Source organism: Solanum tuberosum, unplaced genomic scaffold (assembly GCF_000226075.1).
Source record: "Solanum tuberosum cultivar DM 1-3 516 R44 unplaced genomic scaffold, SolTub_3.0 scf00141, whole genome shotgun sequence".
NCBI classification, from domain to species: domain Eukaryota; kingdom Viridiplantae; phylum Streptophyta; class Magnoliopsida; order Solanales; family Solanaceae; genus Solanum; species Solanum tuberosum.
The window spans coordinates 1,224,358-1,237,957 of NW_006239075.1; the positions used below are offsets into that span (position 1 = coordinate 1,224,358).

The 13,600-nt window shown below is 32.7% G+C and overlaps 3 protein-coding genes across 3 annotated transcripts; 2 read left to right on the plus strand and 1 right to left on the minus strand.

The window, feature by feature from the left end:
• The first annotated feature begins 1,243 nt into the window (after positions 1-1,243).
• On the plus strand, positions 1,244-2,949 carry LOC102585281 (photosystem I reaction center subunit III, chloroplastic). Its single transcript, XM_006352990.2, has 2 exons — positions 1,244-1,788; positions 2,505-2,949. The coding sequence occupies exons 1-2, from the start codon at positions 1,412-1,414 to the stop codon at positions 2,812-2,814; spliced, it is 687 nt and encodes a 228-aa protein (XP_006353052.1). The 5' UTR covers positions 1,244-1,411; the 3' UTR covers positions 2,815-2,949.
• A 1,425-nt stretch (positions 2,950-4,374) lies between these two features.
• LOC102585620 (photosystem I reaction center subunit III, chloroplastic-like) lies at positions 4,375-5,387 on the plus strand. The gene is made up of 2 exons (XM_006352991.2): positions 4,375-4,867; positions 4,933-5,387. The coding sequence occupies exons 1-2, from the start codon at positions 4,491-4,493 to the stop codon at positions 5,240-5,242; spliced, it is 687 nt and encodes a 228-aa protein (XP_006353053.1). The 5' UTR covers positions 4,375-4,490; the 3' UTR covers positions 5,243-5,387.
• Positions 5,388-5,603: 216 nt separating this feature from the next.
• LOC102585956 (LOB domain-containing protein 4) lies at positions 5,604-8,793 on the minus strand. Its single transcript, XM_006352992.2, has 2 exons — positions 8,374-8,793; positions 5,604-6,210 (listed from the first exon to the last, which is right to left on the minus strand). The coding sequence occupies exons 1-2, from the start codon at positions 8,542-8,544 to the stop codon at positions 5,896-5,898; spliced, it is 486 nt and encodes a 161-aa protein (XP_006353054.1). The 5' UTR covers positions 8,545-8,793; the 3' UTR covers positions 5,604-5,895.
• Between the last annotated feature and the right edge of the window lie 4,807 nt (positions 8,794-13,600).

Below are 13,600 nucleotides of genomic sequence, written 5' to 3' on the forward strand. Positions count from 1 at the left end.
CATTCTAAAAAGGACACCAAATCCTTTTCCAAAAGAATAATCCTAAAAGGACACAAAAACTTTCTCAAAAAAAAATTCTTAAAAAAAGGATAAAAAACGTTTTTTTTCAACTTTTCAGCCCAAACTTCAAAAAATCATATCTCATTCGTTTTTAATTTGTTTTACTCATATAATATATCCACGAAAAACTATGAACGAGTAGATCTTGAAAAATCAAGTTTCAATCCATAATTTTAAACTTAACAACTCCGAAAACGCAACAATCAGAACCAGTTTTTCCGGAAAAAAAGTCCTAAATCAGCCAACTTTCAAAAAATCATCTCACTTGTTTTAAATTCATTTTACTCTTATAATATATGCACGAAAAGCTACGAACGAGTAGGTCATGACTACAATGTAATTAATCCATATCCAAAAGGCTAAAAAAAAACCTAACTTCTCCCAAATTATTCCATTCACCGATTTTTTTTTAAAAAAACAATCGCAAAATCGTTTTAAACAACTCAGTGAATTCACATGGAAGAATCAAATAATCGGATCAATCAACCATGCTCTGAAACCAATCTAAGAATTTTAATGGCAAAACAACAACATGATGTGTACCTTAATAATACTTGCATCCGAAATTGTTGACAATCCTTTTGTTGTAGATTCGCTCCAAATTCAAACAATCACAAGATCGACTTCGTCTCTCAATGAAAACGTAGTACAATTCACAAACTAAGAATCTCCTTAGTGTGTTGATTGAATTGTGAAAATTCTAGGATAGTTTTTCTTTTCTATGTCTTTTTTGATTTTGATTTTTCACGTTCTCCACTCTTTTTTATCACGCTTAGAAAATTACTCTCATTAGAAGTCTTTAAAGGAGAGGTTGAGCAATTTGTAAATGTTCTCTCTTATACTTTAAAACATAATTATCAATTAATTAATTAAATCGAATTGGATAAAATCAGATCGAATCGATCCACTTGGACAACCCAAAACCTATAATATTTTTTATAACTTATTTTTATGTTCATTGATATGACATGCGGCAAAATAACAAAGTCGATCAATCTATTACTAATGATTTTTTAATTATCGTGTAAAATAGTAAATACTCATCCAATAGATTATTAATAATTGCTCATTCAAGAGTTCTCTTCACCTATGTGGTGGCCACACGAAAGTATGCGTATCTGTAATCCATGGTTGTTGTTCTTCCACAGATAGATAAAATTTCAGAAAATCTCCAAAACTCATAAAATCCAACTCAATTATCCAATCAAATCACTCCACCTAAGATCCCTTTCAACTCCTTATCCTCTCTCTTTCTTCCACAAATCCTAAAAAACCAATAGTTTCATTCTCCACACTTCAATCTCCTTCTACCATTTTTTCTTGTAGTACATTAAAAATTAGAAAGAACACCATGTCTCTTACTATTCCAACAAACCTTTCAAAACCCATTTCAACGTCTAAGTTTGGGTCTCAATTTACCACAAAACCAAGAACTTCAGCCATTGTGTGTTCTTCAAACCAAACCCCTGTTTCTAATTCAACAGAGGAAAGTTCATCTTCATTAAAGGCATTCTCTGCAGCACTTGCTTTGTCTTCTATTCTGTTGTCAGCACCAGTTCTTCCAGCTTCTGCTGATATCTCTGGGCTTACACCTTGCAAGGATTCAAAACAGTTTGCTAAAAGGGAGAAGCAACAGATCAAGAAACTTGAGAGTTCTTTGAAACTTTATGCACCTGATAGCGCCCCTGCACTTGCTATTAATGCCACTATTGAAAAAACTAAACGCAGGTTTGCCTTTGTTTCTTATTCATAATTTCCAGGAATCTTGAAAAGTTTACTTCTACCCCTAGTTATCATTTTTTTAATACTTCAATAAATACCGGACTTGTGCATAGCGGGAGCTTTAATGTAACACGCTGCTCTTTTTTCCCCTTCTTGCACTTATACGGATGTATTTGATTGTGGACTAGTATTCTTAGAACTGTGATCTTAGACATAAGTACATGTTTATAGTTATGATAGCATATGGTGAAGTTAAGAAGCTTAGAATTAAAAAGTTGTGAAATATAAAAATGTAGCATTCCATTTTAAAACAAATAAAAAAAGGAAATGGTGTCAATGATCACCGGGGTATGTAAACTTGATAGACAGTACTGTAAAAATATGGGTAGGCTAATGCTCTATTGATCCCACCAGAAGTATGGATAACGAGGCTACCTTCAACGCCTTCTCTCTTTAATCCCCATAGGAGTAGAGGAAGAGCTAAAAGCATTCTTTACAAACGAAAGCACCAAGTACATTAACATTTGCTTATCAAAGAAAAGCAGCTTGTTCTGGAACAGATTTTCAACTTTTCCTTGCATATGTCGTTGAGATTAGACTAGGAAACATCCAAAAATAGAACATACATACCCTTTGATACTCGAGTAGATGTTTAATTCATCAGAAAGCGACTAAACTATCGTCATTTCACTTACAAAGTCACTGAACTATTGTCATTGCAGGTTTGACAACTACGGGAAACAAGGACTGTTGTGTGGATCAGATGGACTACCACACTTGATAGTGAGTGGAGACCAGAGGCATTGGGGTGAGTTCATCACTCCAGGGATCCTCTTCTTGTACATTGCTGGATGGATTGGATGGGTAGGAAGGAGCTACTTGATTGCAGTAAGAGATGATAAGAAACCAACAATGAAGGAAATCATCATCGATGTTCCATTGGCTAATAGACTCGTTTGGAGAGGCTTCATCTGGCCTGTTGCTGCTTACAGAGAGTACTTGAATGGAGACCTCATTGACCCTAATGTCTAATTTTGATTACCCATGTTTAAATTTCTCTTGTTGGAGACTCGTGGAATTATACTTTCACTTGTTTATATCCATGAAAGATTGTGAATTTTCTATACCATGTGTTGCTAGATGATGGCTAGTTCACTGTCTAATGTTCTTTTTATGATTCGTTTGGAAATTGTTCTCACGGTTTGATAAGTTGATCAGGCATCTAAATGAGTGTCTCCAATTGAATGTTGTGACATAATATAATTAACTAAGAGATTGCTCCTCATTCATTTTCAATATCGTATCACAGTAGATAGAGGTTTATATGCTCAAATATCAATGCCATCCCAAAAAATATTTAACATGTATGATCCATGAAACGTAATCAGGTCAACAAGTAGTGGTGTGCATAATTCAGGCCAGTCACGCGGCTGGAGAGTCCTCTGTGACATAAACCTCTAAGTTGAGGAAAATATTGTATTTCTGCCTGGAAAGGGAAATATATCATTCTGGTATGCCAACTGAACAAAAATAGATCCCCTTTGTCCTCTGCAGTCATTTACCTGATGGAGCAAAACCGAAATATCCTGCTTAACAAGGTACTTTACAGTATGATATGATAGATGTGGAGATTCCAACCACAGTCCAAAGTACATGTGGTAGCACAAAAAACACATTACCTTGTTCCTGCTAACATGAATGGGCAAGTTCTCAGTAGTTTGATGAACATGGGAGGTCGTAAGATGGAAGAAAAAAGAATCAAGTATGGGATACAAAAAATATGGCATAAACAAGTATCATTGAAGATGGCATTTGCTACATGGAGAGCTTAACGTGACAAGGGTACCAGTTGATGAAAAGATATCATTCCGTCAAGGTGCTTGCCCCACTCTAATGAACTGGAAAATTCATGAATTTTATTTTCGTCAAAACTTGTTGTATTACAACCAATGGCCTACAATTCAGCTAACTACTCTTGGCCCAATAATGGAAACATAAATCCATAATATAGTATGCTTCTTCATGACCAAAATTTTAGCTGCATAGAGATCACGGTGTGCACATCGATATGGTTCCCTCAGTACATAGATCAAATTTAAACTTTCATTCAAACACATGGGCTCATTGAAGCTGTTGGACTGGTTTACATTTAAATCCATATGGAAATATGCTTTTGCTGAGAGCCCATGAAGTGCATGGTCAGTTAGCTCAAAACCATAAAATTGTATTGATCTATTAATTCTGCTCTTCAAATAAATAGGTTCTAAGTTTTTGTTCTTTAGCAATAGAACTTACAAACTTTTTTTCAAAAACTGAAGTCATTTACGAAGATATTTATTATGATACGAAATTATAAACTTATACCTTGCAAAGAATTATTTACCGCGACGGACAAAAATTAAAGACTATCCCAAATTAGTGTGGCAAAAGTGTACATGATCCAAAGCATAATATCTGTATCTGTTAAATCCCTGGTTCTTGCTCTTCCACAGATGGATCAAAAAATCCCTAAAACTCATAAAATCCAACTCTATTAGCCAATCAAATCCCTCCACCTAAGCACCCTTTCAACTCCTTATCCTCTCTCTCTTGATCACCAATCCTTTCTTCCACAAATCCTAAAAAACCATCCTTTCACTCTCCACACTCCAATCTTCTCCTTCTTTCCTCTCTGTTTTCTTGAAAAAAAAGAGAGGAAAAAAAACACCATGTCTCTTACTATTCCTTCAAACCTTTCAAAACCCATTTCAACATCTAAGTTTGGCTCTCAATTTACCACAAAACCAAGAACTTCAGCCATTGTGTGTTCTTCAAACCAAACCCCTGTTTCTAATTCAACAGAGGAAAGTTCTTCTTCATTAAAGGCATTCTCTGCAGCACTTGCTTTGTCTTCAATTCTGTTGTCAGCACCAGTTCTTCCAGCTTCTGCTGACATCTCTGGGCTCACACCTTGCAAAGATTCAAAACAGTTTGCTAAGAGGGAGAAGCAACAGATCAAGAAACTTGAGAGTTCTTTGAAGCTTTATGCACCTGATAGCGCCCCTGCACTTGCTATTAATGCCACTATTGAAAAAACTAAACGCAGGTAATTATCTCAGAAATCCACTCAATTATTTCACTTACAAAATCACTCAACTATTGTCATTACAGGTTCGACAACTATGGTAAACAAGGATTGTTGTGTGGATCAGATGGACTGCCACACTTGATTGTGAGTGGTGACCAAAGGCACTGGGGTGAGTTCATCACACCAGGGATCCTCTTCTTGTACATTGCTGGATGGATTGGATGGGTAGGAAGGAGCTACTTGATTGCAGTAAGAGATGATAAGAAACCAACAATGAAAGAAATTATAATCGACGTTCCGTTGGCTAATAGGCTCGTTTGGAGAGGCTTCATCTGGCCTGTTGCTGCTTACAGAGAGTACTTGAATGGAGATCTCATTGATCCTAATGTCTAATTTGATATTCTCATGTAATCGCGCTTTCACTTGTTTATATTATGAAAAAACATTGAGAATTTCATATATACTATGTGTAGATCTTGTGGTGGATGATTGTTAATTAGTTCTATATGTTATGATGTTAAGATTGTAAGTATCAATAGATATTGTCGTGGCTCTATCCTTAAATAGAGGTCTCGAGGGAATTCTTCTCCTTTAAATGTGTTATGCGCGACATGAATTTCAGATATCAGATGGTTAAATAAGAGTTTTATGGACCATTAGTTGTTAAGTATATTAAGGGACTTTAATGTCTTCAATCAAGATTGGGAAAAAAAACACAATGTCCTTTTAAGAAAAATTTCCTATTACATATATATACACAAGAACAAAGATGATAGTATAATCTTTTTTTTGCCAAAAGGCCGAACACCCCATGAAGGGTTTGATTTCATTCTAACACACTCACAAACTAAGTTGTTCGAACTTTTTAAAAATGATGTCACATCCGTGTGGATCAGACACGCACATGTCGACATTTTGGAAGAGTCTGAGCAACATAGCTCACAAACAACAACCTAATCATCACCTTTGCTCTTATAAGAAAAAGATATATAGAGGCAAAAGGACACAAGATAATTTTTGAAGTTTAAATAGACAACAAAATTCATCTAATATGGCCACATAGGCTCATTGAAGGTGTTGGACTGGTCTACATCCAAATCCATATGGTAATATCCTTTGGGCAGTGAGCCCATAATGGGTGACCCACTATTTGGTGGGCTATTTGTAATGTTTGTTGATTGTCTTAGCTTCAATTGGACAACCTCAGCTTGGGCCATGGCTAGTTGGGTTCTTAGCATATCAATTTGTTGTTGAAGAGATGAAATGGCTCCAACACATCCATAAACTGGATCTCTAACTCTAGCATTAGCTTCATACACCATGCTACTCACTGCATCTCCTCTTTTGTGCTCTGGCAATTCCTGCAATTTTACGCCATTTTACGTTAAGATCGAAATCCATGACACTGTCATTGTGTTTTTGCATATAAAAGGGCTACTTTTTATGAATTTTCAAGAACTAATTACTATTCGAAAATCAATCTGAAAAGTGGTTAGCATGTACAACTTTTATCATAGCCATAATGTGCTATGCCATAAATTAGTAACTTTGGAGACAAAATCCTTATGGGCTTTTTACCATATTTACTACTTCTCCATATAGTTTGAAATAATTACCTATTGTCTTACTAATTAATATTTTCATATCAGAATTACCTAGATACATGTTTTTTTTTGTGCTACCAGACACACTGAAATAGGGAGAGAGGCGAGCAAGAACAGGAGGGAGACGAGCTAGACTTGTCCATATACTTCAGATACATGCGAATCACACCAGATACATGGTGTGATTCACATGTATCTGAGTTACCATACACAAGCGAGATAGGAGACTGGAGAGCGAGATATGAGGGAGGCGAACGATATTTATCTATATATCCCAGATACATGTGAATCCACTTAGATACAATGTATTTAGAACAAATTACACTTAATTTTGACCTTATGTATCCCGAGATACATGTATCTAGACGCACCAAGTAAGTTACCCTAATAAGTTTGATAGGCTAATTAATGGGCTTGATTTGCACCTTGAGGACCCCAAGAAGGTATCTTCAAAGAGTATGTCATATTGACATCATTTTTGTGTCATAAAAATGAAAATAACTAAAAAGGAGTGTTTAGTTGAAAAAATGAAAGGAGAAAAGGGAAAGAGAGAGAGAAATCACCTTTTTTTTAGGTCAAATCAGAGAAATCTTTAATTATGGCTAAGAGGTGATATGTTGCTATCAAAATATGTATATATATGTGGTCAAAAGAATAAATGTGTTCAATTTCTTGAAGTAAGTTGATTCTTTTGTCCTTTAAAATTTTAAAATAGGAGACCATTTAACAACCCCAGAAATTTTATGAAAAATGACGATAGGAAAAAACATCACGTGTCCACTTAAGATTTCAGTTGTAAAAAGTATATATATTGTGATAGTGACCATATTCATATTGAATAAATTAGTTGACTTTCAAATTTTAAGAAAATAAAGAAACAATTGGACATGGAGAATGGAGATTATGGCTCCAAATTAAGGATCCATTCAACATGAGAAAATGTCTCGAAAATCGTTGTTTGATCATGAAAATTTCAAATTTTATTATATTCAATTGTCAATATTTTCTAGGATTTGATGTGGGACAAAAATAGACTACTTAAAACTTTTTCCACATTTAACAAATGAAACGGTTTTTCAACAACTAACAAACATCTCTTTGTTCCCCTAGTCTATCGACCCTACAACTTTTGTCATAATAAAGCTAACATTGTCGAGATTTTTGAATAGATTATTTATACGTATTAAATAAATTTGTTAACATAAATATATGACTTTTCGAATCAAATTAATTATTGATTCATGTTGAATTTGTAGTTAGTATTGTGGTTCACTACTGAGGTTAAGATGAAAGTGAAAATTTAAATACTTGACCCAATAATATAGTACATTGTTCCTAATTATGTGATTGTTTGGCACATTTTGATCAATAGCTAGAGGACAAATATGGTTAAAACTTTTTATACCGGCTCAAGCATAAACATTATTTGGTGCCTCTTAAGAAATACTTCATAATTTATGATACTTAATTTAAGCGATTATATATTTATTTATCATATATACATATATATACTTGTCTGTTATGCTTTTATTTACTCCAACCTTTTGGATTTTATTGCATGTGACATGTTAAAATACATTATCTCTTCTCTATTATAGCATGTTCAGACCAAGTGCATGTATAGCTTCCATGTCCAATATTTTTATTTAATTAAATAAGCTTATCTCTAGATCCATCTCATGTTGAATACTTCATATAACAATCTAGTGCACGAAATATCTTGTGTTCATTTATGATCTAGGGACCTCAAGAGGGTGATATAAGCTATCATGACACAAACATCAGTGAGTGACTGATTCCACAGCTCGAACTATAAGTTACATAGATAATTAAGGTGTTGAATTGAAGAAGATAGCCCTAATTAGAAGTAGAGATGTTAAGTTAGGAAGATAAAAAGAAGAGATATATAAAAGGTGGAACCTGTAACATTTTGCTGACATTACTAGCACCAAAGACCTTATGAACATTAGCAAACTTGTGAGGTTCATCAGCAGGGAAATAAGGTGCAAAAACACAGTCATGACCACATCTTCTTCTCAATAACTTGCAAGCTGCACATGGTGAACTACTATTTTTCCCACACTCCTTCATTAAATGATGTTGGAGTAGTAGCTAATTGTAGTATATAGTATACTAGTTTGACACTTGTTGAAGGAGAGAGTATATATGTAGAAAGGTTTATTAATTAAATTAAAGAAGTAAGTCAAGTGTTGGTGTGTATATATAGTAGAGAAAGATAAACAATATTAAAAGAGTATCTAACAAGGGAAATAATTCTAGAGAGAAAAAAGAGTAGGAGTGGAAAAGGGGGAGGCAGGTGGGAGGATGGAAGGTGATGGATTTTTATGCATGCTAAAGGGAACTATATGCTAATGAAAGGGATCAGAGTTTTATTTTATTATAGGCCTTTATTATATACAGGGAAAAGGGTCTGAAAAACACTTCAACTTTGGCTGAAATTGTTGTTATGATACCAAACTTTATGGAGGACCTTTTACCCATTGCACTATTTAATAGTGTATTTTAAAGGTATATATGTGCTCACATGGACACGTTACTATTTATAATGATACAATATTTATGATGTCCACATGGGTACATAAATACCTTTAAAACACACTATTAAATAGTGCAGTGGGTAAAAGGTCCTTTCCAAAGTTCGCTATTGTTACAGCAATTTTGGTCAAAGTTCGAATATATTTCATACATTTTCCCCTTATATATATGTATTGATACAATTGATAGTCATTGTTTAACCTGATGTTAGATCCTCATCTTATATTGTTCATGTTTCAGATTTCCAGTTCTAGTCATGCATATGGCAGGGTGTTGAGTTCCACATGTATAAATAAATTTAAAAGATGATACATATACTATATCTATGTTAAATTCCCTAAATTTATTTGAGTATTTTTTTTTAAAAAAATTTAGCGTCGTCACTAAAGATAACTCATTTTATTTAATTTTTGTGTTATTGTTTCACTTATCACGATCAAAGGGATAACAAGTCAAAATTTTACTATAATTACTTGAAATGCGTTTGAAATAACATCCTTTCTGATTGAATATGACTTAAAATTTCGTATCAAATCAAAATTCGACAACGAAAAATATAATTTTTGAAGTGGGAAGAGGCTGCGTGAGGGTCCCAAAGCTGGAAGTCTCTACAGATTTTGGTCGAACAAATTAAAAGTAATTTCTCCTGATAAGACATCTTTTTTGGCGCCTTCTTTTTCTTTTTCAAAAATTAATTTTACATTTCATAGTCCCAATTTTTAAACTTCAATAACATGAAGTGGTTACTTTTTCTCATAATTTAGGTGGGAAACAAGAATAATTAAGATTTCTGGTGGGGTTGAAGCTCATCTAGGTGTTACTATGTTACTCTTTATGTTAAAAGAAGAAAATATTAAGTTTTATATTATTAGGAGTCAATTAAGGGTGGGTGGGGTTTTTCTTTTTTGGTTCATACCATTGTTGTTTGATAGTCATATTGGAGCCTAATTAAATCTGGATTCGCATCAGGAAGTCCCACATTGGGGGTAAAACACCCCCTAACAAAGACGACTATGTAGCTAGGGAGACTCAAACTGAAAACTCTAATTACGGATGAATGTGTCCTTACTACTTCACCACATCTCTTGTTGGTGGGGTTTCCTTTATTTGAGAAATATAGATATAAAGGAAAGAAAAAAGGGAGGTTTCAGAAGTTTTCCTTTTCTTGTTTGGTTTGCTAAAGTGAAAAAAGCAAAGCAACTCATGTAGAAGAAAGTAAATGTTGGGTCTACTTCTTTAGTTAAATGCAAAGAAAAATAACTTCCTTTCACACTCCACTTCATATATATTGTTTTGTTGTTAAATCTTGAAAATAGTCGACTCTTCTATAAAATGATAAAGTGCATTGGCTGCCCCCTTCCCCTCAGGCCTCAACTATTCTAATTAATAATTTGTTGTGTGAATAAATTGAAGTCTTAGGGTGTCAGGTTACAATAAGTCACTACTAAAAAGTTTTAGATTTTTCCATGATCAATTGATGATCGATTATTATATAAGTGTTGATCTGATTAACCCTTGAGCAAGGGATCGGTTATTATATAAGTGTTGATCTAATTAATCCTTGAGTAAGGTAAGGGACTCGACTTTTGAACCGTTTGTGAATTGTTTCACATGGTTCTTCCTATGAATCCGTTTTATGTTTATTCAATATTTCTTTTTTAAGTGAATTAAATATACATAACAGATGTTGAACTTTCGTGATGAAAATATTTTGCCTTTGACAATGTTGAACTCTCTTTTCAATCCCTTGGTTAATTTATTTCCCTTTCTTTCCCGACAAAGTGTGAGTTCAAATATGAAATTGATGTTTCCTTTGGAAGAAAAATGACTCCAAGTATCATGCATATTTTAAAGGAATAAAATTTACAAATTAAAGTCAGATAAATACTGCCAAAGATAATAATTAATAATGTATACGACGTACTATATACTATATAATTTAGTTTACTCATTTTGCATGCTTCTTGCACATACAAATAGTCCACACGTGTCCTAAATTTGAATTTTCAGAAATAGTAAGAGCATCTTTCTTGAACGTAAATGGATGACTTTTGATACTCCCTTGTTGTTAATTATTTGTCCATTTTTGAATTGGCATACCTATTAAGAAAATAATTATTGACATAGTGAGTTTATCAATTTACTCGTATTAATTATGAAGTGGATGAATTAAAAATTTAATATTTTCAAAAAGTTCTACCTTTTTCAAAGTAATTAATTGAGGGTATAATAGGAATTTTTTTTGTCCTTTCTTAATTTGTTAAAATAGATAAGTAATTAGTGACAACTATAAAAGAAAATGTGAACAAGTAAATAGAGACAAAGGGAGTAATAAATTTGGACTCTTTGGTTATAGATCCAATGCAAATGTTTAATTTAATAAGTACTCAAAAGAATCATGCTCCTTTAATTTATGTTTCACGCTTTTATTGTAACAAATGAATAAAATTCAACAATTTCAAATAGTATAAAGGCAATTCTATTCTTTTGAAAAATATTTCATTATCATGTTGATCAAAATTACAAATTGATTTATTCTTATCGGGTGGGAGGGTCCAGACAGAATGTGGGAAGCGAGAGATGGTTCAAACATGTGAAGAGAGATGTATGGATATCTTATTGCAGAGGCGTGAGAGGTTGAATATGAATGGTTTAAGGAGGGGTGAGATAGACTGAAGAAGTATTCGATAGAGATGATTAGTTATGACTTGACAATTATAACTTGATTGAAACACATGTTAGATCGAGGACTATGGGATAGTAATAGTACAATGCAGCCGAAATGCTTTATTGACCATTGAACACAGAAAAGAAGGCATCTATTCGATCAGCAATTTATGAACAAATCGAAAAGTGTAACCATTTTCAAAATTATAACAGCAAAAATTTGTAAAAAAATTCAAAGGCAGAAAGAACTTATTTTTGTGTGTTGATTTTTAGTATCCTATGCACAATTTTATAATGGCATATATATTTATAGTATATTCTAACTAGTCTTCCAATATTTCTCTTAACTACCTAACATTGGATACCGACTACTATATAATTAAATTTAATATATTATGCAGAAGGTATAAAAAAGTATTACATAAATAGATTATTTATAAATTAATTCCAAATACAAGGAAAGGAGAAATGTCATAGTATCTCATTATTTTTTGTTACTATTAGGATTCTTGAAGAAAAAATTAAGGAGATGAAATAAAAAATATTTTAAACTTATAATGGGGACAGGAAAAATTATAATCTTTCAATCATTTCTTTAACATCTCCACATTTTAATTTTGGAAGTCAAAAAGATTGAGGAATTATGTTTGACAATGGCATAATGACTTTGACTTTTGGGGAAAAACATTCTTTAGGTAGTGCTCTCTTCATTTTATCACATCTTTTTTCTCGTGTTGAGTTGTCCTTAAGCAAACAATAATTAATAATGTGAGTAGCATTTTCTTTTCGAAGGACCTAATTAATTTAATTATTTAAAAAATATTCTTACTTATTGTCTATCAATTATTCAAAAAAAAAAACTATGCTCAAGTGATTTTCTAAGAACAATTTTGGTGAAAAAATTGAAGTTATGAAACACACTACTATATATTAATTGTGCAAAATGCGTTTATGTCTTAGTATATAATCTCTCTTCTTTACTGATGCAAGCATGTTTTTGACTAAATTGTTTATATAAAATAAGTTCTACCCATTTAAATATGCATCTCAGGCCTCACCAACCATACCAAATCTTCATATTTACACTTTAATAGTACAGTTTTTTTAGTTTTTTCAATCAAATGGTGTCATTATAATGTTTAACATGAATAACTAACTAATCGTGGGTCATCCAAAGTAAGCTTTGACATTTTAAATAAGAGGAAGATTTAAGATGTGGATGCATGGAAGAGATAAGTAATAATTAAGGAAATAAAAGTATGGTCTAGCTCGAATAACTAAAATTCTTAGATGAGATGATTACACGTACACTTCAATGTATGATATCTGACCAAACTTCGTATTACCACCATTCATTATATAATTCTTTTCTTTTTTTACGTAATTGATCCATGAAAAAGAAGCAAATCGCACATGAGGGGAATGTTCATGAAAGACCTAACAAAATAAATAAAAATTTGCTCTCTTTAACAATATTACATCATTAATAATTTCAAGTCATGAGCTAGAATTTGAGCATGCATATAATATAATGTTGTCCCACATCATTTATGAGATAAACAATTGAACAATTCGTATCTCATGAACTAATTTTTGAGATTGATAGAGTTAGATTAATAATGAACTATCTTTATGTAGCCTTTTGCCTATCCACTTATATTTCAAGCTAACCACCTACAATTAATATATTTTTTCTATAGAAATAATTAAGAATGAAATAATTTTAAAGGGACCAAAAAATGTGGAACCAAATCTTTTGAGTCCATGAGGGGTCCGTAGTACTCTTTCTTGTAAGTATTTTTGTAACAAAAGCAAACAAAAAGATGATTTTATTGTCAGCACTCTAAGAAAGTAGGCAATTGGTGTTGATAATGTTTGATCTAAATTTATTTGAAAACATTAGGAGGAGGGGGGGGGGGGGACT